Source organism: Uloborus diversus, chromosome 7, assembly GCF_026930045.1.
Source record: "Uloborus diversus isolate 005 chromosome 7, Udiv.v.3.1, whole genome shotgun sequence".
Taxonomy (NCBI): domain Eukaryota; kingdom Metazoa; phylum Arthropoda; class Arachnida; order Araneae; family Uloboridae; genus Uloborus; species Uloborus diversus.
The window spans coordinates 76,773,035-76,800,896 of NC_072737.1; the positions used below are offsets into that span (position 1 = coordinate 76,773,035).

At 30.7% G+C, this 27,862-nt stretch overlaps 1 protein-coding gene across 1 annotated transcript in view; it reads right to left on the bottom strand.

Moving 5' to 3' along the window:
• Positions 1 to 634: 634 nt before the first annotated feature.
• Positions 635 to 27,862, bottom strand: part of LOC129225721 (RNA-binding protein 28-like) — a 68,461-nt gene continuing 41,233 nt past the window's right edge. Inside the window, exons 7-14 of the mRNA XM_054860214.1 lie at positions 26,475 to 26,779; positions 23,152 to 23,349; positions 12,475 to 12,627; positions 12,170 to 12,319; positions 10,002 to 10,088; positions 8,093 to 8,197; positions 3,864 to 3,983; positions 635 to 1,207 (exon numbers count right to left, since the gene is read on the bottom strand). Of these exons, the coding sequence (XP_054716189.1) occupies positions 1,085 to 1,207; positions 3,864 to 3,983; positions 8,093 to 8,197; positions 10,002 to 10,088; positions 12,170 to 12,319; positions 12,475 to 12,627; positions 23,152 to 23,349; positions 26,475 to 26,779 (1,241 nt within the window). The 3' untranslated portion in view covers positions 635 to 1,084. The remainder of the gene's footprint in view (positions 1,208 to 3,863; positions 3,984 to 8,092; positions 8,198 to 10,001; positions 10,089 to 12,169; positions 12,320 to 12,474; positions 12,628 to 23,151; positions 23,350 to 26,474; positions 26,780 to 27,862) is intronic.

The following is a 27,862-nucleotide window of genomic DNA, read 5'->3' on the forward strand; positions in this document are numbered from 1 at the left end:
CCGTGAGCTGAACATTTAATTAAGTCACAAATCAAAGAAACGAGTTGTAAAACTTTAATCATGAATTTCTCATTTTGAGCTCCACTGCAGATACCACTTTCGCGCTTAGTCCGGCAGTATATCGCCGCCTCAGAGCAACAGTAAGATATTTAATCCCAGAAATAACGCTAAGATATCTTACCGTTCCTCTGAGACGATATGTAAGCAGAAAACTAAAAAGACGCTGAAGTTTGCTATAAAATAGGTTTTCATTTCCATCTAATTAGCTAATGATTCTTTTCAAATCTTAACAGGTTGGCAAAATTAGGTTTCAATAATGGCAATTTCACACTTTCTTTTTGCACTTTACAAATTTTATACACAGAATGGGAAAAATAATGGTGATTATTTTTTCCTTAAATTGTATTATTAAGGAAAATTAATTACATTATTTATTCCTTAATTCAGTAAATTTCAAAAAAAGAAAAACATTGACTAAACTTACAAAACTCTGAAAACACTGACCAAGTTGAAGAATACTGGCTTCTACAGCCTTTTGCTGACCAGTTTTATGCCCTGCTTTGTGTACTATACAAGACAAAAAGAGCTGGGGAACATGCAATTACTTTAGAATAAAAGACTTTAATAAGCAGAAGCAATGTACAACTTATACAAATAATAGCAAAACATAACATAAATAGAAAATATAGAAGATCTTATATTCTGTAGCAATATAAGTAGTACTCTCACAGTTGAACACTTTAAAAGATTTTATACAACTGATGCAGAGCCCATATTCATCACAGAGCATGTTATTAATGAAGGCTGTTGCAAGTTGGTAATTAAAATTTTACGGGATTGAACAGTTTCAGAAAGAAATTATAACAATTGTAAAATATGTTTAAAATCATATTCTATTGTTTAAAATCTAATTACTTCAACACATAAGGAATAACTCTTTTTGATTAAAAAATAAGTTTATTTTATTTACTGTGCACTTTTAATTTAAAACATTAAAGATGGAGTCAAGTCTGTAAGTGACCTTTGAACAATCAAAGTATGTTTTAAATTACAAGAAAAAAAACAAAAAACAAAATGCAATAACTTAAGATAATTTATTTAATAATTTATTTTTATATTTATTCGCCAATGTGGATATACTGTCTCTGATTTCTTTGTTTATTGCTGTCTTCTGGTTGCTTTTCTGTGGAAGTTGCTTCTTCTCTTTCTAAAAGAAAAAGGGAAAATTCGGTACAGATTTAAAAGGATTCATACTTTGATTAAATACATTTTGTTTGTAAGTACAGGGGGTAAAACTGTTTGGAGGGTCAAAAATACTGACTTTACTCACCAAAATTTATAAAATACTGACCAATACTTACTAAATACTGACTAAAATTTTAAATCTTGACAAACTTTTGCGTAACAAAAACGAGTATCATACTTAGTGAAATAGATGCTAGCTTTATTTGTAATGTGGAGCAACATAATAAAAAGCTTATTTGGCACAAATTTTGACTGAAAGATGTGAGTTTAGTATATTTATTTAGTGAATAGTGATTAAAAAAGTTTTGTAACTAGGAAAATAAATTAAAAGATCTTGCAACTGGTCAAAATATTATTAAATGATTAAAAGCAGTATTTCATTTTTTTTTTTTTTTTTTTTTGATAACTCACTGGGAAAACACAATTTCAAGAAAATTTCTGATATCATACAAAGTGAAAATATATATCTGATATATGAAAATATATATATATCATATATATATATATATATATATGAAAATATATATCTGATATAAATACAAAGTGAAAAAAATATCGATAAACTGTATACTTAAACCTGAAAATTTTAAGTTTAAAAAATATTTTAATGAAACCCAAAACACATTTAGAAGCTTCTTTTAATTACTAATCAGCAAATTTTTTTCATGCATAGAAAGTAAGTTCACTTATGCTGCAAGATCTTATGATGAAAGTTAAAAGCAGCAAATAAAGATAACAATTTAAACATAAGAAATTTTTTCTCATCTCAAAATTTTACACAATGTCATCATGTATACCTTATTGCTCTGATATTAACTTCATCTTACATTAAACTTTGGACCCAAAAAGGAAAATTATACACACAATTATAAATACAATACATTTTAAAATATTGTGAATGTGAGCAATGGGGCCTGTAATGTATAAAAATTACAACAATTTTTCTATGATAGTTGGGCTTCACTTTAGTTCAATATGTAAAGCAATTTATTTTACTATTTCCAAAGATTTTTCTTGCATTTATGTACTTAATTAAAGAGAAAGTATCAGGGGATAAAACTGTTCGGAAGGTCAAAAATAGACTTTAGTGACTAAAATTTATTAAATGCTGATTAAATACTAATAGTTTTTTTTTTAAAATACTGACTGGACTTAACTTTAGAACAATAATCAGCAATATTATGCATCATAAAATGAATGCTTATTTTATTTGTAATGTATGGCAACGCCTAATTTGTAACGCAAACCTAAAATAAAATTTTGACAAAAAGTTGTAAGTTTAGTTTTTATAATTTCTATATGATGATGAGCAGAGACCTACAAACACTTTTAAAAGTTAGGAGTCAGGACATTTTTTTAGATGCCAGATTATTCAGTTTAAAGACATATTAAGTGCAACATGGCTTCTGAAAAGAACTGGTTGTTAGGGTATCTTTTTAGTTGTTCTCACATTACTTTTTCTTTTAAAACCACAATAAAATTCAAGTATGAAATAACATCAAAAAGATTACAGCAGACACGTGTTTCGGCGTTACAAGGAACGTCTTTTTCAATGCAAAAAGTAATGAGCTTATGGATGAAAAGACATTTGGCGAAAGCCTTCGTAGGATGTGGTCGGATTGTGCTTTTTGACGTTGTTATTTCATACTTTATTTTTCTGCACAAAGGTATTTATTTATCTCACTATAAATTACTTTAAAAAATTCCGAAATCAAGATTAAAAGAGAGAAGGTAAAGCATTTTATAAATGGTGCATTTAGCGCTGCTCCTTTTTTAATTTAAAAAATGCAGTATATATTTGTTACCAAAAAAATAGTTGTACATGCTCTAAAATCTTGAAGCATTTTTGTTTGAAGAAGAAGATGACGAAGAGAGATTGAGAAAGAGAAAGAAACTTAACAGCCTAAAAAGAAAGTCTGAAACTTTTTTAGTAGAAACGAGAACATGTCAACAACTTTTAACTGTAAATAAGAAGTATTGAGTAGAAATTGTTACAAGTCAGACAGTATTTTAACATACAAGGAAGGGGGGGGGGGAGAGAAGGAAATAACATCAGAATTTAAGCATGAGATCTACTAATTTTATTACTTTTTGTTGAAAATTTAAGTTAAAACTGAAAATTTCAGTTAAAACTTCCTGAAAAGTTGAAAAAATTCAATTTTTCTGAATAGGAAATAAACTTTTTTTCCCCCTTCGTAAAAAAAAAAAAAAACATGTGTTCCCCCCCCTCCCCTTTTTTCCTCCAAAATTTTACGGGTTTTTTCGGACTGTTTTCATCTCTAATCATTGGTGATTTAATTTTTATTGAAACGTTAACTGAAGCATACCTTTTATGTGACAAAAGTGATAATTTTCTTGAGAAATGCTTTAAAATGAATTTCTGCAAGTGATGCAGTTTTTTAATTCACCACTGTATAATCATATGTTAACTGAAGCTTACCTTTTATGTAACAAAAGTGATAGAAACTTCTCAAGAAATTCTTTAAAATATTTTTTTCCAAGTGATGCAGTTTTTTAATTCGCCACAGACAAGAGTTGAAGTGTCAAAGCACTAAAATAAGCATCTCTCTTTTAAATATTACTCCAAAAAAAAGTTTAAAAAATTTTATAATATATACCTTTTTCACAATTTGTGAAGGGCTTGATTTTTGTTTTTCTAATGGTTTATTTGATTGCAACTTCAAAGCTTTATTCTTTCTTTTGCTCTGAGTTTTGTCTGCTTTCTTCCTTTTCTTGCCCTGAGAAACAAAAGTGTTATAAATAGAAATACTATACATGTACATACATATATGTATTGAAAGAATTATCTAAAACATTTCTTCCCATTTCATTAAATTATTTGGTTTATCAAACCAGTACTTTATTTTTGTATAAATTTACTGGTTTCATAAAACTTTGTTGAAAAATCATTGTAACACTTCTAACCAGAGGTGAATTCAGATATTTAAATGATCGGAAAAAAACGCAGATTTTGCGGGCATAAAATTGTTTTCCATGGGAAGTTTATTTTCACTCAGGGAAAATTTAAAATTTTAAAAGTTTTTGCACAAAATGTTTTTAGAAATATAAAATATTTACATTACAATGTCTTTTTCTTTTCTTTTAAAAATATGTTTTTAATGTTTAGTATCCCACATGAAAACACTGATAATACAAGCTGTAAGATAATTTAATTTCTCTGTGCACCATAGAATTATGTGCTACTTTTCTCACTAAAATTAAATGCATATGTAGAACAGAATTGTATCAATTACATCAGCTAGTGTAAATGTTTAGGGTTATGTTCCACGAAAATGCCGCGTAAATTGAGACCTAATACTAGTGTTAAAATTGGTGTTTGGTTCGGTAGATAACAAAATACTTCATTCTAATAATGACTAATTGTATAATAAGCTTAATGTGTACTTATATCGATTTTTATGCACAACATGCATAAAGAAAACATAAATTAATTTCATGTTCTGTTTATAAAGAGGAGCTAGCTATAATAGTCTTTTGGCAGTCATTAAGAATTTGTCTCTGTAATTCTTTGCAGAGCATTAACGCATCCAAGATCACTTGCATCATTTCCATGACAGAATTTTCCTTCACTAACAAATCAGACAGATCATTTTTATTGTCTAGGAATGGCTCAAAATTTTCAATGTAAACGTTTTTGGTTGTGCGTCACCAATGTCAGTATCCTCGTTGGTTTTGGCCTCCTTTGACACTCCTAAAAGATCTTCTTCCAGTGTTCTGAACTGTGTGAATTTAATAACTTTACTTCTGGAAAGAGCTCTGAAACCAATTGCATAAAAAAATGCACTTGATTATGCATAATCTGCTATCTTTAGGAGTTTGGATTTTGAAAGAGGTGAAAATTTTATCCGGTTGCATTACCGCATCCGTGTAAAACCGAAACCACGTAAAATAAACCCACATAAAACGAGGGTATACTGTATTTTCATTTAGCAAATAATCTTTTAGAAGTGATTAAATGTAAGCTGAAAGTGCTTTGAGAATAAAAAAAAAATTTAAAGTTTCCTTTCTTCCAGTATTCTAGATCTATTATCTACTTCAACCAAACTCTTTTGTTTCCTTTGAAGACTCGAGAGCTATTTTTAATCATCTTCATTCTTTGATAACATTGGGAGAAAGTACAGGGAGGTCTGAACTCTTCCATAGAAATGTTTCCATACCAAAGTTCCAAAAATGCACTTTAAACGTTTTTTGTGATGTTAGGGAGAGAAGACGAACTGTGGTCTTTTTCTGAAAATATTTCGAGACTCAAACCTAAAAAACGTAATTGTAAGACATCTTTGGTAACAGTGGGGGAAAGAATGTGGTCCAGGGACAATTTTCAAAACTGTTCTAAAAACAGAATTTTACAGGATCTTTGATTATGATAGGAGAGAAGGGAAAAAGAGCTTGGGGGAACTTGTCCAAAAAATTTTCTAAGTTGAAATTTTAAAAATGAAATTGTAAGCTATCTTTAATGACTTATGAGGAAGGTATGGCATTTGGATAATTTCCACTGGAAAGTTTCCGAAATTCTAGTACCAAAAACATAATTTTGGACGTGTGCAGTTTTGGGGACCTTCCCTGGGAATTTTTACTTTTAAATAGCAGTAAAAGCATTTGCTGGCCATCTTAGCGTTAAGAGAAGGGATAGGGATCGGGAATTCTCATCCAGACATTTTTCAATATTTCAGTTCCTCAAGCACATTTTTAGATATCTGAAATTATGCTAGAAGGGATGTTCACGGAAAAATTACAGATCAAAGTCCAACTCCAATACAATTGTAAGCCATATAATAATGTATCGATATTGAAGCTCCCAAAACTCAATACTAGACGTTTCTTTTTTTTTGTGATATTAAGGAGAGGAGAGAGTGTGTAGCCTTCTGCCGATATTCCCTAAAACGTTCCCACAGATGTCTTTAAAATGGAATAATAGGCTCTTCTTTGTAACAGTAAGGGTATACGAATAGGTTTCAATATATTCCTCCCCCCCCCCTTTCCCCAGATAGAGAGAGCTCATCATACAATTCAGAATCAGAGGCGTATTTTCATATTAGAAATAACTGTTGTTGTCTTGTCTATGGATAAATAATAATCAAAAATCTCCAAATGTCCGTTAAACAAGAAGCCCAACCTTTTGGATCTGGCAATTCTTCTATAGATTAGAACTAATTGAAACATGCAAAAAAGTTTAAATTTAGTGTTGTAATGGCACTCATAGAATTGTTAGACACCTGTTGGAAACATTTTGCATAACTATATTAATCCTTTATTGACTCATGAATATTCACAAACTTTTCTGTAGGGGAGAATCAGAAGAAATAGGACAGAGCTGCATTCATGCTGAAATAAAATGAAAATTATTAACAGCTTCTCCAGTAAACGCAGCAGCATTAGACTCTTGCAGCTACATTTACTAGACAAGCTGGAAAGGCTTTTTCACATTTAACTTCGGAATAAATGCAGCACTGTCCCATTCCTCCTGACTCTCCTTTTCTATTTCATCTCCAATCATTTTTTCTGATATAAAGAAACTGTATAGCTATGAAAACTGAAACAATGCAAATTTATTTACATGTTCAGAAAGAGTAAAACTGTTCAGCTATGCAATGTAAAACAGTAAACTCCTGATTATCAACGATCGAATTATCTGCGGTTCGGATTATCCACCGGTCATTTCATTTTTTTTTAAAAACTTATGATTGTGTTATTGTTCACTTTTAGTTTTTTCATATATTTTTTATATTCAATGATAGTAGATGCATTGTAGCAGTATTTTTATTTATACTTTGAATGTATGTGTGAGTGTTATTAATATTTTTTAGCTATATTATACACTAAGTATAGTTTTTTTACCTATTACAGTTGGACCTCCATATATCGAAGTAGCAAATTGTAGGAAAAAAATTCGATATATAGAAATTTCGATGGATAGAAACGATCTTATTTTATCCTAAAAGTCTCCTAAAACATTAAAATTAAAGCTAATTTATGTGTATGAAACCCAATTTCTAATTGATACGAGCATCGGATTAAATGAAAGTAAATAATTTTAAAAAATAACAGAAATTACATTTTTGCGCCTTTATACATCTTCATTCTTCTGCAATTCAACTTGATCCACAACATTAGGGGATTTTCATTTTGACAATGTAATCGAAAGAAAAGTAAAAAATCAATCTACTTAGCTTGAATGATTTTTACTGCAGCTAAAAAGACTAAGAATGATAATCAACAGACAAAAGGGTGAACTTGAAACTGATTTTACAATGTTACTGGTTACAACTACGATTTGAAATAAACTTGAGGGAATTTAAGAACTCCAAAACGAAACGACCTATCTACACACCCCTCAACCCCAGATTCCTTATGAGTTTCGTAGCAACCTTCAATGAACATAATTTTCTCCCCTAACCTTCATTTTTCATGAGACAAACAGTCTGAAGTGGAAAAAAATCTACGAATGTCTCGAAAAAAATTTCGATATATAGAGATTTTTTCGATATGTAGAAACAATTTTTCTATGTAATGAACATAGAAACTTGCTGGAATTTCGATATATAGAAAATTTTGATATGTGAAAGTTTGATAAATGGAGGTTTGACTGTATTCAGATTATTCATGATTTTCGCTTATCCACAGTTACCGTGCCAACCTATTCTGCGGATAATCGGGAGTTTACTGTATAGTATTGCAAGGAAGCCTCAAGAGTTGCAGTGTCTGCCTTTGTGTTCGTATTTAGTTTTCATTATCAGATGAGCTTTTGCACTCTAATGACAAGGAATTAAACACTAAAACACAACACTGAATAAAAAACAATTTCTCAGAAAAAAAGCTGGAATTATACCTTTTTTTCTTTAGATGAAACTGATGTGTTCAAACTTGAGTTCATTTTCATTTCACCAGATTCATTTGCTTTTGCTTTTCTTTCATTCTTTTCTTCAGTACGTCTCTACAAGAGGAGAAATCAAAAAGTAAAGATTTTGAAACAACATAGGGGAATGCGAGGCAAAGGGAAATAGTTAATTAGTGGTAACAATTTCCAAAAAGAACAAATTTGAAATTTATTTTGAAAATTACTGCATCTAAAGAGAGTTTAAAAGTAGAACTTGTATTAAAATGTTATTTTTCAGTTTTGGGAACAGTAAATCTGTACCTTCAACAAAAACATGAAAATCATCACTTTGCCAGACACATGTGGATAAGTCATAATTAAAATATTTTCTGTTATCTCATTATAGCATTTGTATTTTTTAAAAATTTTATTATTGAAGAGGAATGCTTCTTATACTTCCCAATCTGGATAAGGAAAAAATCAGCAAATTTCAGAATTATGATATTTTATCATTAAAAATATTTCTCTTTAAATGAATAAATTAATGAATGAATGAATAAAGAATCAAAACAATAAATGAACAAGTAAATTAAAAAATTAATTGATTAATGAGTAAAAATATGAGTGAGTAAATAAGAAACTAAGTGAATGAAAGAATGAATAAAAATATCAATGTAAATGAATGAAAAAATGAAATAAATTATTTCACTTTGCTCTTCATGCATGCGATGAATTTTGTGCTAACAGTATGGCCACAGTTCTAGCAAAATCATTTTACCTGATTTTTCCCTATCCCACTAAACATTATCTTTGATTTTTTCTTGTCGTACTAAAAATTCTACCTGACTTCTTATATGGCATAGCTTTCCATCCTCTAACTCCAAGATTTCTTCTATTCCTTGATACATTGATGTGCCTTGGGGCAAACCTAACCTGGCAGCATTGTGAAGGGTACAGAAATTTTAATCACAGCATTACTACCATGCCAGATTAGGTTTGCCCCAACTACAGCTCTTTGCAGTTTTTTAGACATTAAGTATTGAAACCTAAAATTAACAACACTACAAAATAGGTTTTACAGCTGCTAATTTAATAGGGGGGAAAAATTATTTTTTATAATTAGGCCCATGAATTTCTTTCCCCCTTTATGTCACTCAAAAAACATTCTAAATACTTCAGCTTTGAAAAATGTTGGGGGTTCAATAATGATGAATTTTGCACCATATTTAAGTTTAATCCAAGCCAGATATTTGAAAAAATTTTCCACACACTGAAAAATATGCTTAATTTATCTACTGACTCAATACTTTTCTTCTACTCGGCAAGTTTGACACTAGTTTAAGCAACCTCTTTCCAAATAGATTGAGCTTTGATGCTCAATCTATTTGGACAGAGGTTGCTTAAACTAGTGTTGACTTTGATGCATTTTTAAAAAATGTTTTTAGACAGACCGATCATAATGTATCACTTATTTTAGTTTACAAATACAATTTGTTTTCTTTTGGCATCAATACAAACATACTGCATTAAGTTGTTGCGAACACTTACATGTCAGACTTGATACCGATGGTGCAACAAAAGTAGCATAAACAGCCAAATTCTGTCTTGATAAAAAACCGAAGGATCAGAGAAATCATTTCTCTGTAACAAAATTCTGTAATTACAAATGTTGACATTGATCCTACGTAATTTGAGTTGGGGATTTTCAAAGTCTTTATCAAAACAGAATTTGACTGCATCAAACATGTGTGATGAGTAAATTCAAAACTTGATAACACTACCTCTGCCTGCATGCATTTATGTTTTATATGCATAGAACACCTATGAAATTGTGGCATTTCTTTTGACTGTATAGTAAATTTGAAACCCATAATAATTTTGAAGGAAAGACTGCAATAATTAAAACTATAATAAATGGTACCTTGTTTCTCATTTGAATTTTTTCTTTCCTTCTTTCTTTAGATAATAAAGCAACTTTATTTTCTATGGAAAATTCTACAATTGGCCTCTAAAATTCAACAAGAAAAAAAAAAGAAAATCATCAATAAGTTTATAAGATTATGATTAAAAGAACAAAAAAAAAACAAGGTTCAGAATTAAATCACACACAGAAAACTGTGGCACTGAGTCGGCCACTTACAGCAGCTCTGTACAATTTTGTTTCTTAGAAGTACCAAAGTGCAGCGCCACAGGTGCTGTAAAAAGAAGGTGCTGAAAAAAGAAAGGAATTCCTTTCTTTTTTTTTAAATTTTTTGGCGTCAGTATGCCTCCCCCCCCCCCTCCTCAGGCTAACATGGTCTTTTGTCGGGCCTGACCCCAAAGTAAATCTCAATTTTCCATTAAACTTCATACCTTCAATATTCAGTTAAACTTTTTACCACAGTACAAGGAAGAAAAGAGGGCGGGGGAGGAGAACTTTTAAATAATAAGCATAAATAAAAAGAAAAAGCAAAATTTACACTTTTGGTTTTTACTGTTGTGGCACTTCAAATAGAGTTAATAGTTTTCTAGTAAGCAGGTTTAAGTTTTTTCTTTTTCTTCTGTTTTTTAGGGGGGGGGGGCTCCAGCAACACAACTAACAAGGGGGTCCACCTTGGCTCTCTGCAGCCCTGTTTGGGGTAGTCTAGTGATGTAAAATTCCCGGGTATTTATTTTTAGGGGTAAATACCCAGGGTATATACCCGGGTAAATACCCAAAATGGGTATTTACCCGGGTATTTATTTAAAAAATTTATATTCAACTAAAATAGTTTTCTATATGTATTCCAATATGTATATAAATAACCAACCATATACAAAACAATAAATTTTTGCCCAAAAATTGTATTTTGATCACATATTTAAAGAATTATTGTGTGGTACAACTTAGCAATCAAATATGATATTCACATTAAATGTGTTGGAAATGTCCAATCAATGTTGATAGCCAAATTTCAGATATAAAAAAGCCATTCTACAAAAAGTAAAAAGCTTAACTGGTTACAAAAAAAAAAAAAAATAAAAAATAAAATAAGGTCCTAGTTTTTTATAACCCAGTAATTTGTCCCTGCATGACATCAAAATGTTGCTCAATTTATTATTACTATTTATTTACCTATATCTTTTACAGAAATTTCCTTCAAACCTAGTTCAAGTGTTCAGGCGTATTCTGCATATCATTTTTTCATTAAGCCTTAGATTTAACTAAGCCTTTAATTAAAAAATTATAATACATAAATTTTTATATTTTTAATCATTCCTTTTTTTTTTATTTATGTTAAAAAAAACACCTTTTGATACACCACCTAAATTTTTTTTGCAAAATGCGCAATTTCTAGGGGATTTACCCTGCCTTCCGATAAATACCGAAAAAAAAAATTTATCTTCCCACCCTACATCACTAATTGGGTGTATTAAAAACAGTTTGAATAAATTTTCATCATGAAGTACCGGGGAGCGAATGCAAATGAGCAAGGCAACAAAAAGCAATATTTTGATCTTTTCTTTTGCTTATTAATGTGAAAACTGTTTCTATATTTGCCACGTTATCACTTAAACAGCAATAAAATAAATACATCATAGTCTTAATAACTTCTCTGTTTATTCTTCCAAACATCCCTCATGCTTCCTTTTGTTTTTTCATTTTGGATATGACTAACCTAGATTGTGATTTTGAAATCCTGGAGTTCATCATTGAATTGCTTATACTTCTCCAATTATGACATGGAAAAGAAAGATTCTTTGGTTCATGATATATTTCTTTCATAATTTCATCAAGTCTTTCAATTAAAAATATTATAAACTGTGTAATAATACATATGTATCAGTTTTAATAATTTTTTCATATTAAGATTTCAAAAAAAAAATTCCCATTAACTTTTTGCATTTTTTTGTAAAATACCCAGTTTTTGGGTATTTACCCAGGCCTTGGGTAAATACCCGGGTAAATACCCAAAAAATATTTACCTACCCACTGGGTATTTACCCGATCCACGTCACTAGGGTAGTCAGAATAATTTTTCAGTGGTCTCGGTCTCGGACATGTAGACCACAAATGATTTCAAATGAATACAAAGTTCTGATATTTTTTAATAAGTTAATGCAGCTTACCTTATGAAAAGTAAAGATATTAGGATTATTATTAAGATGTTGCAAAGCTTTCAGAGCATCTTCATGGCGTACAAAGCTTACAAAACCAAATCCTTTCGAAGTGGGAACACCTTTAGCATCAATGTTTCTAAAATTTCTCATTACCCTTGCCTGGAAAATAAATAAATGCTTAAAACCCGACAAATTAACACACAAAATTTCAACACAGCACAGATAATAACAAATTACTGAAAATGATAACTATAAAAAAGTTGAAAATTTTCAGGAATCAAATATTTTTTTCTATATATTAAATTAGAACTAACCTCTGTAACAACAGCTCCTTTTCCTGCAGCTGTTTTACACAACTTACGAAGTTCACCATCTTTTAATGTTTCAGGCAAATTGTGAATGATTAATCTGTTATCAGAGACACAGAAATTAGTATTCTTCAGCTTTTCCTTTTTAAACATTTCAAGCTGAAAAAAAAAAATCCAAAAAATCATTCTATAAATTAAGTATTTTTTGGTTAGAAAACTTCTAATGTTTTAGAATATTGTAGGTTTGTGCTTTTTATATATTTAAGTTTTCATTTTAAGAATAAAGTATGGAGTTTTTGTAAGGCTTATACAACAGTCGGGGTTGCCGCTCAATTCTGGAAAAAAAATTCCGTGTTTTCCCTACACGAATATGCAGCATTACAAAAGAGAGAACTGATATTTGAAGATCACTAATATCCTGACTGTTTTGTTAGGGGGGGGGGGGGGTTGGAGGACAAATAAATAAATAAAAATAAGAAGAAATAAAGAAAAATACATTATAAATGAAATAATGGCATAGTGACTGAATGTTTTAATTTTTATAACAGAAAAAAAAAGACTTCTCTTAGCCATTCATTACTATGATGTTAAAAGATAAAAAATGCAAAAGTTAAGCAGAACAATGAACATAGGGGACTAAATTCATTGTGCTCTAAATTAATTTAGCATAAAATTCAAGACTCAGTTCAAAGGAGGAAAAAAACAATATTTTATCTTTAATGATTTACATTTTAATATGTATTCACTTAAACCAGAAAAAAAGAACTTTTAAGCAAAATTACTGCTTTTTCTTATATTTATGAATTTTATTATTTTTATTATCATTATTTTGGTACTTTGTATATTTGGGTGTTTTATTTATATTTTTTATTTATTTATTTTATTTTTAATTTATTTATTTATTTTATTTATTTATTTCATTTATTTATTTATTTATTTATTTTATTTTATTTTATTTTTTTTTTTTTTTTTTTTTTTTTTGCATTTTCAATTATGAAATAAAACAATAAAATTCCCTGCAATATCCTTGTTTTATTTTTTTTTTTTTTTGAATTTTCTGTTTCTTCAGGTTTCTTTGTGACGTGACAACCCTGACAGTCCATGACAAATTAAAGCAACACAACCAAGGGGGCCCACATGCAAAATTGTAAGGGGGGGGAATCAGGTATTTTCCCCATGGTTTAGCAAGATATTTTCTCCATGGAAACTGATTTCAGTGCAGATTAGAGTTATTAAAATTTGACATTTTTAATAACTTATTCATTAACCGCTGAAGAAGAAATGTTTTTAATTTTTGCAAAGAAAAAAGTACTAAAAGCAAGGAAGTTCTAAATTCTAAGGGAGGGGGGGGGCTTCAGCTCCCACTTGCCCCCCACCCATATGGGCACTCTTGAACACAACTCATTGTATGAAACTTCTTCAATCTCCATTCAAGCTGTCTCTAAGAAATTTTTTGAAAAGTAAAACCTACAACAACCTATTTATGTCATAGTGTTTAATCAATCCTTACTATTATGGATGCTGGCTTAAATATAACTCTCAAACCTCAAAATCATTCTTTGATGCTTACTTTGTAAAGTTAATGTAGTAGCCAGAAAAAAAAACAAAAAAAAAAACCTTGAACTAAGTTTAATGGAAACTTAGTCACGCATCCTGCACTTGAAATATGAAAAAATGGTATTCAATATCGAAACAATCAAGAACTCATTTTCTCCTTTGAAAAAGCCAGGATAAAAGTTTCCAAGAATATTCTTCAACTTTCATGACATCAACACTCATAAAGGGATTGAAAAAAAAGTGGGATGTTACTGATTACTAAGGTTTTTCAGGGAAAAGCGCTCGTTGTCCTTATAATTTTGTTCAGTTTTAACAATGACAGTGATTGGAAAAACTACATTTTTTTTGTAGCGAACTACAACTACAGCTACTTTGTTACAAATGTAGTTAACTACAACTACAACTACTTTTTTCAAAATGTAGCAACTACAAACTACTTTTGAAATGTAGTCGCTACTTCGCTACTTTCCAAAAAATAAGTAAATAAAAAGCATACACAATAGGTTGTCCCTCGAAAAATGAAAGTCAATTTTTAAAGTCGCATACACGCTTGTATTTTTCCTTTTGCGTCAAAACAATCGTGAAATAAAATTTCATATAATTTGCACAACGTCAACCGTGCCGACTTGCACCTGAAAGTGTAAAACAGTACTTGTAGGCTACAGTGGCGGATCCAAACTATGGATTTGGGAGGGGAACCTTTTTGGCTGTTATGTTTATGTTTTATATAAAACTACTCATTAAAAAAAACACACAAAAAAAAAAAAAAAAAGCTTTACAACATATCCTCTGCTTGTTCAAGCTTTCTATCAAAAATTTTTATGTATTTAAAATTCTGCTAATATAATTCTCAGATAATAATTTAAAAAAGCGTTTTGTTCATTGTTGTATTTTTAAGTGCTTAAAGAAAATAATATTTGCGTTGCAGCAGTGGTTTAACGAGAAATTAATTTTAGAAGGGGCATTCTTAACATTTCCGTTATCTGACAGGGGGGTCCGGGGGTTCTCCCCCGTAAAATTTTGGAAATTGTAGTTCTAAGAACTCTGTTTTTGACAATCTCTGATGTTACGGAGAGGAAATTTTCGGCGGGCTTTCTGCGGAAATTTTTAAAAATTGAAGTTTTGAAAACACTATTATAGGCGATATTTGTTGACGGTAGAGAAACAGATGGTACTTTTTGGGGTAGCCCCCGACCGATTGTTTGGTAAAATAGATCTAAATCGATCACCCCTCTGCCCAATTTTTTTTTGAAATTGAAGCTCCAAAAATGCAGTTATAGACAAAATTTGATGATGTTACGAGCAGTGGGGTTCTGTGGCTCTCCCCCAAAAATATTTTGAAACTGAAGTCCTAGAAAACGAAGTTTTTAAGTGATATTCAATGATGGAGAAATTTAAACGATCTCCCCCTTAAATTTTCGAAATTGTAATTTTTTCATTTTCAGATTCCTACGGGAGCAATCGGGGCCCTCGTCCGGAAATTTTTCGTAATTGACGTCTTAAAAACGTGAGTAGACCGTATTATTTTGTTACCGTCAGGTGTTCGGCAATTTTTCGAAATTGAAGCTCCAAAAAAAAAAAAAAAAAAAATCTTAAACGATTCTCGATGTTGTTAGAATGCGAGGTGTTAGGTAATTCTTCCCTGGAAATGTTTCGCAATTGAAACTCTAAATACGAGATTTGAGACGCTCTTTAAATATTTGGGGGGGGGGGGGGGGGACTTCCGAAGCGTAGCATTAAAAGAAATAGGAGGTGTGTTATGTAACTTTCTGATCAATTTTCCGTCACGATTGAAAATTTTTATTTCAAGGATCTTTTCAAAAGAAATTTAGATTTTTTCGCGACATTCTTTTTTTTTCCCTTATTAATATATCTTCGATTTCCAATGTACGTTCTACTCTTCCCTTTAAGTGTAAGAAATATTTTTGAACATGGAAACCCCTCCCATGAAAAACATGGGAGGGGGCACGGGCAATTCCCCTCCCTGGTTGCGCCACTGAATTGCAGAAGTTTTAAAAATAATGAGAAACTCGACACCAAATAAATAACCATAAACTCTACACCAAATATATACAAAACACAGTTTAAACAGGCTTGTGATCAAAAAGAATTATTTTAAAAGATTAATGAAAAACAAAGTACTACAAAAAGCAAATAAAACAATTAGGGAGATTAGAAATGGCCCTAAAGTGGATAAAGTGAATTAAGACTGGGAAGCTGTATTGTGCCATATCAATGAGTCTTTAAAATTAAGTACGATGAAAAATATTAACTCAGACCAAGAACTCGAATTTATTTTTTGTAGCCTTATAACTTAGCATAACAAATAAGGGCCATCCACGGAAAACGGTAATTTTGTCCCACACGTGACGCTCCATATAATATTTCATAAATAACAAATTTTTTAAAAAAAATACTAAACACTTTTCATAACGCATTTGATTCTTTGACTTACTTGGAGCTTTTTTCTAAGGCTAAAAGAGATGCAAAGTCCTCCTGGACTGTCCCTCCTACCCATAATTGGTACCAGGCGAAGTGCCCGGGAGGTGCATTATCTCTCAAGTGGGGTAGGCGAGATCAGACGACCATCACTAGGCTCATTAGTGGACATCTAAAATCATTGACTTATTGCAATGGAAAAAAGACTTTTCCAACCTGTATGAAGTGTGCCGACCATCAGGCCACCCCCGAACATATACTGAATTGTCTGGGACTTTCAAGGTTGGATGTTTTGGCGGATCCAATGTTGGTGTTGGATTTTTTGAGAGTGACGAATTTCATAGACCTGGTTTAGCGCTGCTAAACACCGGAGATTTGCAACAGAACAACATAACGCATTCAAAAAAAAATTTTGAAAAAAAAAAAAAAAAATAGAACCGACTTCAAAATTGCTCTAAAAAGTGAAAAATAATTTTATTCTTTAAACACCATCGATAATACTTTGAAACATAATTTTTGAAGTTGGCGCAAAAACCATCGATAAAATCATTCACAGCCATAACTCAACTACAAGTATAAATTTAACCAGGTCCAGTTTCTTCACTACCACATGCATTACGCATTGATGACAGCATATTTGAGTAACGATATAAATGTTTCGTTCCTAACTTTGGATGATTTTTTGATAAAAATATGAACGAAGCATGGTTACAATGGATTTTACTTTTTGTTTTTGCGCCAACTTCAAAAATTATGTTTAAAAGTATTATCGATGGTGTTTAAAGAATAAAATTATTTTTCACTTTTTAGAGCAATTTTGAAGTCGGTTCTATTTTTTTTTTTTTTTTCAAATTTTTTTTTATTTCATTCTTTTTAGTGTAAATGTAGATATTTCAGTAAAAGTAAGAAGTTACCTAATAAGAAGTTCGGCCCTATATCACTGTATTGCTTTAGAAAAGCCTTTATTCAAAATTATCATTACAATTACTATTACTCTTATATGGCACCAAACTTTTATAACAATGAGTTTCATGTTGTCGCGGAGATGAAGATAGCGAAGATAATGTGAAAGCCAAATGAAGCGAATACTCAAGCGACTTGGAAAGATACAGAAATTAATAGAACATTCGAGAAAATGCGGGAAACGGTAGAAACGAAATTTTAGTAAAATTCACTTTGTCCTAGTCGGGATTTGAACCCGGGTCGCTCGTGTGGGAGGCGAGAATTCTACCACTGAGCCACCGTAATCCACGGATGAAAAGTGCGAAGTTCGCTACAATTTAATAGGGAAATAGCATAAAGTTTACTGTTTTTTGCCCATAACTTTTTTTCTAAAGAACAAATATGGTCAAACAAAGTAATGGGACCTAAGTTGAGCCATCCCCTATCCATCAAAAAAAGAATCATCAAAATCGGTTCACTAGGTGAGACGCTATGAGTGGACAAACAAAAAAAAAAAAAACATACATACGGTATGAACTGATAACCGCCTCCTTTTTGAAGTCGGTTAAAAAGGACCAAATATCCTTTCTGGGTCAGAAAAGACAAAGCATCTCTCGTTTTCGAAAAATCTAAGAAAATGACACCACAAATGAAGAAAAGCTTTCATTCATAACTTTGAGTGTTGAAACATGCATATTTTTCTTATTGGGAAAGTTTGGTTTGAAATGACTAGAACCGCACTTTTCTTCGTTTGTGGTGTCATTTTCTTGGAATTTTCGACAACTACAGGAATGCTTAAATTGTCCTTTCTGACCCAGAACAGTTATTTTGTCCTTTTGAGTGCATTATGAAAAGTGCTTGATATAAAAAAAAAAAAAAAAAAAAAAAAAATCTGTTATTTTATTCTTCTTAGTGTAAATGTATTTCAGAAATAGAATAATTTTACCCTCACGAAACTTAACCTTACTTTTTCATATAATTGCTCGGTATTAAGAGGGAAAAAACTATATACGTGTCTAAAACTTTAAGCAGTTGGCACTAAAATTTAATCCTTGTTCTTCTCTAGGATTTAGGCTTGCTACTTTCATGCTTGCTTCAGAGAAGCCTTGATTCAAAATTTTCATTACGATTGCTTTTAACATTACTGTTGCATTAATTCCCTTCAAGCTATGAACAAACAGAAAAAATTAATCCTCAAAGTGTCTACATCTGGTGGTTCTACCCTACTCTGTTTTCTAAACAGTTTTAGGTTTACTTGGGATTTTTAGTTTTAGATATGGGCATTCTTCCAGTTCCCCTCGTTGAATCCACTTTCCCTCTCTCCTCGCTTTTCCCTACGCCTTTCTTCAAGTTCTATAAATCAGAAGAATTTTCCTGCACACTGTTCTAAAACTTTTTAGGGACACATGAGATTTTTGGGAGAGGGGATCATTACCCTAGTTCCCCTCCGTGGATCAATCTGCCTCTGGTATTGTCTAATCGCTTCTCCAGGAGCCTTTCTTCAAGTTGGAGTTCTATAAAACAGAATTTTCCTGCTCTGTGTTCTAAAAAATTTTAGGTATTCATGAGACAATGTTTCCCTCCCTCTAAAATCGGGGAGGGGAACATTCCTCCAGTTCCCCTACGTAGATCCCCTTTTGCTGTTGTCTAATTGCTTTCCCTGGTTCTGTTTTCTGAACAGTTTTAGGCCCATTTCGAATTTTGTTTTCTGTGAACGGATGGGGGGGGGGGGGCATTCACGTGGTTCTTCCCTTTAGAACTGATTTTTAATTCTCTCCTCGCTTTTCCTGAAACCTTTCTTCAAGTTCAATTTTTAAAAAACGGAAGAATTTTCCTGTATTCTGTTCTGAAAAATGTTAGGTACGCTTGCGGTTTTGGAGGGGGAACGTTCCCCCAGTTCCCCTCCCGTGGATCCGCGCCTGGTAGGCTAGGCCAAATCGAAAAAAAAAAAAAAACCTTTTTTTAGAAACTCGAAATTTCTGTTCATAAAGCGTCACCCCTGTGCCCAACACCCCACATGTCCCTCAAGAACATTTATTCACAAATTAAAAAACATTTAGGTATGCCACACTTGAACTAAAATTTATAATTTTATTTAATTTTTTTTTTTTGTTTCAGTTATCTTTCAAAAAATTACATATAAATTTAAATAGAATATCAAGTTCAAAACTTACTGGCGAACACATTTACAGATCAACAATTACAAACGAATAATAAAAAAAATAATATATTTTAAACGAAAAATTTAACTCAACCTGGAAAAAATCCATATCTTTGAGTACTATGGGGAGGCTTAAAAATTGCAGGAAAACAAAAATTTCTATTTAACTCTAATTACCTACTTTTCTACTTTACTGTTTATATTTTTCAGCTTAATAATTTCGTAAAATCTTACATATCTGAAAATGTGAGTCAAAAACTTAATTTTTTGAAAAAAATTATAAATGTTAGGCCACGTGTGGGATATCTAAATGGTTTTTAATTTGAACAAATATCTTTGTGGTGCATGTGTGGGGTATAGGAGCAACGTTTTATCAGCAAAAATTTTGAGTTCCTAAAAAAAACATTTTATTTTAATTTGGAATAGCACTACACAAGTGCTGGTTCACACTTTCAGACATAATCAGCACTTGTTGCCGTTGTTCAAATTATATGATTTTTTTTTTTTTTTTTTTTTTGACGTAAAAGGATAAAATATAAGAGAGTGTGCAACTTGAAAAATCAACTTTCGATTTTGGGGGGGGGACACCCTAATACACAAACACACCGTAAGAGGATTGAACAGAAAAAGATTGATAAATTAGCTCATCAGAAGACACTAAAAAAAATATCCGTTATCATACTCTCATACACTGTAATTCTCGCATTTATTTTAAGTCCCACAGAACAGTTCAATCTCATCCTTTTCTATAACAGTTTCAGTAACTTCTTTTTATTTGGTGAATACTGTCGAAAATTTAAGCCCCCTTAAAAATTTTTGTTTTTCAATCTTCGGTCTGTTCATATAAAATTCACTATATTTTCAACTCGCGAAATCACCGATATCTTCATTTTCGCGAAAATAAGTGCTTTTTTCAATATAAATATTGGTGAAATATGAAAATTACGATGGCAAACAAACTAATGTCGTCGAACAGATAGAACGTATGGCGTCAAAATGAAATGCCTGAGGTTAGCTCGTATTTTTTATGAGTCTTATTTCTCATTGCATCCGCTGATGTACTTGTGTAAAATTTGTGCCAGTCAAATTCGTTTGAACCTTGATTTTTTTTTTCAGTTTATTTAAAAGTAGTTTCCAGAAATCGCTACAAACTACTATTTTTTTGTAGTTAACTACTCACTACACTACTTTTTTTAAAAAGTAGTGCGCTACACTACAAACTACTCAAAAATGTAGCTACTACAGTAGCGTCGCTACTTGTAGCGCGCTACTTCCAACCACTGAACAATGACATTTGTTTATTTATCATGGCAAAATATTTATATTTTGTATTTTCAAATGTTCAGCAGTCCACAATGATTTTTAGTATAAAAAGGCATTTTGTGTAAAAATTTCACTGAATTATTTCAGAAACAATGTTTTTTTTTCATGAAATTTTCTGCTGTCCTTATAGTTCTGACCACCATTGTATTTCTAATGACAATACTGCTATTGAAAGACTTTTTCAGTGAAATCCTAATGGAGTTTGGAGTCATTTGGTAACATTAGCCAATTTTGATTCATTTAAAAATGACAACAATTATATTGTATCAATTACTTAAGACATAATAAACATATAGTACTTGGGTTTATACATGTTTTGAGTTAATGTTTTAAAATAATTTTTATACAGTTGAACCTCAAAAAACGTGGATTGGACGTGATTTTGTATCTATAGGATAAACAACTGTTTTTTTTTTTTTTTTTTCATTTTTTTCGAACGTCATTTTGACAGCAGTAATGCAATAAAGTTAAAATTTAAGCCAAATTCAATGCCACGAACAACTATATTCAAATCATATCATCTATTACTGACTTGAATATATCAATTAACTACATTTAAATAAACATTTGAAAAAACTATATTTAAAAAACTAAATTTCAATTTTTGAAAAATTGGTATGTGATGGAATTTTCAAACTACTTATTTTCTGACTACTACTAAATTTTCTTGAAATTAGTATCCAAAAATGTAACAGAATCAGTTATTGGTTTGTAATCACTTTTTTGGTTACAGGCCAATGTAATTAAAACTTTGTTGGGTGCTTTTATTGGGGGGGGGGGGATGATGATGTTATTTTTATCGAAGCTTTTAGAATCAATCACTATGCCTTATTAACTCTGCTTCCATTCTTTTATTTTTAAAGCTGTCTAATTTGAAAAATATTCTTAATACCCAAATTAGTTTTGTATTATTTGTCAAATATCTCATTTCAGACCTGTAATATTAAGGTAAAAAATCGAAAGATGTTTCCAACTTACTCCTGTTAATTTCAGTCCATGTTTCAAAGTTTAGTACTTGAAATTTATGCATCAGGTATTTATTGTTTTGTATTGTCTCACCTGACGAAACAAAATGTATTTTTAAAATTTATTATCATGGGCTTTTCTTTACAGTTCTGAAATATTTTATAAATTAGTGTATGGCGTTGATACAAAACTAATTCCATCACCCAATCAGAAAGATTTGTTAGAAATTACTACAGTTGGCTCTCTGTTTAACGACGCTCTATTTAACGACTTTCTCTATTTCACGACTGCTTTTCACAGAACCAAATGGTCCACTATAGCGTTAAAAGCATTCTACTTAAGGACTATTTTTTGCGGTCCCTTGAAAGTCATTAAACAGAAAGTCAACTGTACAAAGGTTGATTCAAAAGTAAGATTCCCATCAATTTTACAAATATACAGTACTGTCTATTCCCATTGAAATTTATATCTTTGGAAAGAAAAAACGTTTCTCTATTTTTATACATAATCTCCATCTTTTTCTGTGCATTATTATTGACAGTGCCCTAACTTTTGTATTGAGTATCACAGAATTCCACCGCCAACCTGTTGCGGAAGCGTTTCACCCCTTTTTTCAAATTGTCGTCGCTCCGGAAATGTTGGCCATCAAAGTGTTTCTTAAACTTAGGAAACACTAGACTTCTATACTTGAGCTTCGAACTGCAATCAAGAACGGAGTGATTTGTTGACTGTCATGTCCCACTCTGGCGGTGGAATTCTGAGACACTCGATACAGAAGTTAAGTTAAGGCACCATCAAGAATAATGCACAGAAAAAGATAGTAATTATGTATAAAAATAGAGAAATTTTTATTTCCAACGATGTAAATTTCAATGAGAATAGACAGTGCTATATATTTGTAAAATTGATGGGAACCTTACTTTTAGATCGGCCCTCGTATATTATTCTGCAATATATTCAAATACAAACCTAATATATTTTTTAAAAGGACTGATTTTTTGAAAAATCAACGTTTGAAAACATTGATGTTTTCTTGGCTAATGTATCAATATCATCAATGTTTTAATTCCAAACATCAATGTTTGTCATCAATATCACACCACTACTTGGAGTACAGTAGTAGATATTGCATACAAAAAAGTTAAGATCCAAAAGCCTTTAAATTTCTTAAAAGAAAAGAAAACAGGGGATTCTTAATATTTTTTTTTTTTCAAATAACAGTAAGTATGATGGCAGCCATGGTGTAACCAATTCTACTGCATATCAAAGTGAGGCATAACAGAGTTCTACTGCACCTGCAATCGATGGGCCATATCTGATTGAGACACACCTTCTGCTTCCTTAGAGCCTGGAATTATTACACTGCATTTCAGAAGATTCAAATTTCGTTTATCTTTGGGTTTTTTGGTGGCATCATTTTTTTGAGTAATATCTTCACGAGACATTGCATAATTACAAGTAAGTTTCCTGCCATCTAAAAAGATTCCAGGATCCTAAAAAGATACAAAAAATAACATTGTTAAATACTAATTACATACCAGCCAACCTTCCAAGTAAGAAATTCAGTAGATTTTTACTGCTCCTTTAAGTACAGTAAACTCCTGATTATCAGCGGTCAGATTATCCACAGGTCTTTTCACAATTTATTAATTTTTTTAATGATCATTAAATGTTTTTGAAACTTATGATTGTGTTATAGTTCGTTTTTAGCTTTTACAGATATATATCTTTTACATTCAATGTTAGTAGATCCAATGTAGCAACGTTTTTAGCTATAATTTAAATACATGTGTGAGTGTAATTCATTTTTGTTAGTGCAATTAATATTTTTCATTTTGTATACAATAGAATCTTTTCTACATATTATTCAGATTATCCAAAGTTTTCGCTAATCCGCTATGACTGTGCCACCTTATTACGCCGATAATAGAGAGTTTACTGCATAATCATATGAAAGTTCCTTACTTCATATATGCATAAAATAATTAATTGAAATAATATAAGGAAGAAAAAGAGTTAAATTAATGCTTAACATATAGATAACACTCATTTTTTATTTAACTTAATGAGCACTGATAATGTTGCTAGATTTTGATATACTAAAGTTTGAATTTTAGCAGGAAGCTTTCAAATCATGGAGTACATACGTCTGGACAATCTTTAGAAGAAACAACTTAACAGGCTTTTGTTTTCATAAAATGTCTTAAATAAACGGGATTTTCCAAAATCTACAAGATTTTTAATAAAAATCAGGAGACCAAGAGATATGCTCAAAATCCAGGAAACTACTGGGAAAACAGCAGATATGTAATTATGTACATACCCCTTAATGCTACAAAAAATAGCTTAAAATATAATTTTCTGGCCTTTCATTTCAAATAGATAGCAGAGGAGAGCCTCAGTCCCCTATTTGTGCCTGAATATATATTACTTACTTTCACACACCTTTACTACATTCAATTTTTGATTTGTGAGCTCAAATTTTTTGTCAAACTCTTTCGGGTCAGAAGTTGTATCTGCAGTTGAAGGCACATAAACATAATAACAGGGTGGCGACAGGAACTGTGAAAAAAAGTTCCCTGACTTTTCCCTGATTAAGTTCACCAAATTTCCCTGATTTACGTTCCCAATGATAATGGTTTTCTTTCTTTGCTCTACTTGAAATCCATTGTATGTTTGTATAAAATGCAGTATTTTAAACGTTTTAAGTTGTATAAAGTCGTTTAACTAAAGATATATTTTTAAAAAATGCTACTTTTTAAATAAAATTGTTAAAAAAACATATCAAGTCAATTTTTTTTAGGTAGGGAACCTACAAAACAGTCTATTAAATTTTTCTGCATGGAAAGATTATAGAAAATTAAAAAAAAAAATAAATACTTCCAGATACCACTTAACATAAGAACTTTAAGAAACTGTTAAAATTACTCTTAAAAACATGTGTATTTATGATAAAACTAAAAAGTAATTGAAATGATTTTGAACTAAGTTTTCAAACAGTATAATAATTGTTGCAAGAATAACAAGTAATAGTGAAAGAATAGAAGTAATGTAGTTATTTTTATATAACTAATTGACATATTTATGCAGAACAGATGAAACCATTTGACATCCATTCATAGGGAGCTTTTCTCTAATCAAGAACATAGGTTTTAATGAATGAATACAGCATTTTAACAATAAAAAAATTAAGATTTTTACTTAAATACACAAGTTAACTCGATTTCAAATGATTTCAGTATGTAGCGAAAAAAAAAATCTTAGATTGCTTTTGTAACAAACAACTTTGAAATGCAAGAAAAAAAAAGCAATTAGTTAATTTCAAAATATATAAAAGAAGAATACAACTTGGTTACAAAATTAAAGAATGACTTAAGTCTGAAGAAAAGAAAACCTTTATAATCTACGGTGAAAACAAATAGTATAACGGCAAAAAACAAAGTTTTTTTTAATTGAAGGTTCATTTTTAGCAATTAAATTAAAAATGCAAAGAAGTAATAACTTTTAAGCTTTTATAGTATTAATTCAAAAATCAAAGATTCCTTCTTGAAATCGTGATTACAGTACGCTAATTACTTCGAGACAATGGAATAAAGGCAAAGGAGCTAAGGCATTAATGAAGGCTTCCTCTTTGCCTGTATGGTTGTTTATATTACGTAGCATTGAAAGGGTAAAAGGAAATTTCTAGCTAGGTAAAATAAACCTAACAGACATGGAAGCAATCTTAGGAAGTTCGTGGTTAATAAGTAAGATTCAGTACTTTGACGTTGAGGAAAAAAGATGCACAAATATGCGACAGTGCATAATTGCACCTCATTAATTTTACTTTTTTTTTTTTTTTGAACAGATAATTGGTGAAAAATGCATAGTGAATTATAGTACTTAACTTTGTAAAGCAAAAAAAAAAAATTTTTTTTTCTTCATAAAATCAATTTTCCCTGATTTTTTGTTATTTTTTCAAATTTCCCTTTTTCCCTGATTGAAAAAGTTCCCTGACTTTTCCCTGATCTCCCTGATCTGTCGTCACCATGAATAAGTAAAGCTTTAAAATACACGAGATTTGAGTTTATGAGTAGGTAATGCACACTGGCTCCCTTCCTTTTCCTACTAAAACTCTTAAATCCAAAGGGTGCCAGTTCATGAACAAAAAGGCATTTAGGGCGCCGTTTTACCAATAAAACAGCAACATTCTAAGAATCAAAGGGCAAGTTGGGCTTGGCTCCCTCCTGCCCAAGCCTGGGGGAGGTCTTGCATGACAATGGATTATGTCATTTGGAGAAAAACATATCTGGTTTTAGTATTGCAGAATACAGAAAGTACAATACCTTTGAAAAAATCTACAAATATTTTTTATAAGTTGGAAGTTGGCCTACTGAAAAATTCACATCATGTGGCATCACTTCGAGTCCTTCAATTGTATATTTTAACCTTGATAAAATGAAATAATAATGCAATGCATGATTCCCAAAAAAAAGAAAGAAAGTTAAATAGAAAGCTAATAACATGAGTAAATGCAAAAACTATCAACAGATCAATTTTCTAACCTTAATTTAAACTTTAAATTGCGAATAAATTAACTATAGCTTAAAACAATAGTATTTGAGGGGAGAAAAAACACCTTTTCAGAATCTGTGACTAGTTTTTGAGCAGCATCCTTTTCTTTAAACTTCACAAAGGCAGTTCCTTTTGGATGTTCTGTAAGTTTATCAATACAAAGTAAGCAATATTCACATTCCCCATATTCTTCCATAAGTTCTTCGAGATCTTCTTCTGTTGTAGAAAAAGAGACATTTCTAATAAACACTGTTTTGCCTTCAGAAACATCCTGAGAAATTTTTTTGCCAGAATTTCTTTGATTTTTTGGAGCACTAGATTCTTTAGACACAGCTTCATTGTCAGAGATTTCATTATCGTCATCAGAATCTAAAACATATCAAAATTTTACTGTACAATAATATCAATTATTGAAGTATTAAAAAAAAAAAAAAAACTTCTGAGAAAATTATTTTCAAATTTTTTTGCATGTAATTTTTTTAATCCAATGCACCTTAGCAAATAATTTAAATGAAACAGTAAACCAAAAGTAAAATGTTACCGCAATAAATATCATAACTTATTATTCAAAGAACTCGAAAATTTAATAGTAATTCATAAGTTTGGTAAATTCAGGGAAATACATAAATGTACGGCTAAATTTGAAATGAGTCCACTGTCTACTTGAACAAGAAGCAACTTGTCGTTTTTGAACGCAACTTGTTGTTTTGAATGAAGTTGCATGGAAACTACTTGTTTGGCAATATCATACAATATTTCTCATTTTGAATGGACTTTCAAACAAAACAAGCCTTTAGAGAAGAATAAAATTTTAAAGAAAATGAGAAAATAGTTCACCAAATAATTAAAATATTGCATTAAAATATAAAATAAGCCACCAAGTAACAAACAAGCCATTCAATAATGTAAAAAGTTCAAAACAAATAATAATAATAAACAAGCTCTTATGCCCTTGTTAGATATTCAGTTGCCTGAACTTTTTTTTTTTAAAGCAAAAAACAAATTTTTCAACAGATTAATTTTCCCATTCTCTGATTTATCTCAACATTGCAAATACGGACAAAATGCTGGGATTGATAAATTTGTACAACAGGTATGTACACTGCGATGCAAAAGTTTAGACAATGACGTTCTTCACCTGTAGAATTTAGAATTGCGATAGTAGAAATACAAAATTCTGCAAACATATTTAAAAGCTCTTTTGAAATACTATAACCAAAATGAAATTGTTTGATATGCTTTAACAATACTGTTTTGGATAAAAATAGAAATTTGCTTGTTGCAAAAGTTTAGACACTATTACAAGTTTCTGTGAATTTATTTTCGTATATGCAAATTTAAAAGAGATGACATCACAGACCTCTTGTACTTAAGGTCTGCCAACGATAACACTTGGTAGTCGAGATGCCGCGAGCTGAGCAGATTAAAGTGGATGAGGTAATTAAGATTTGG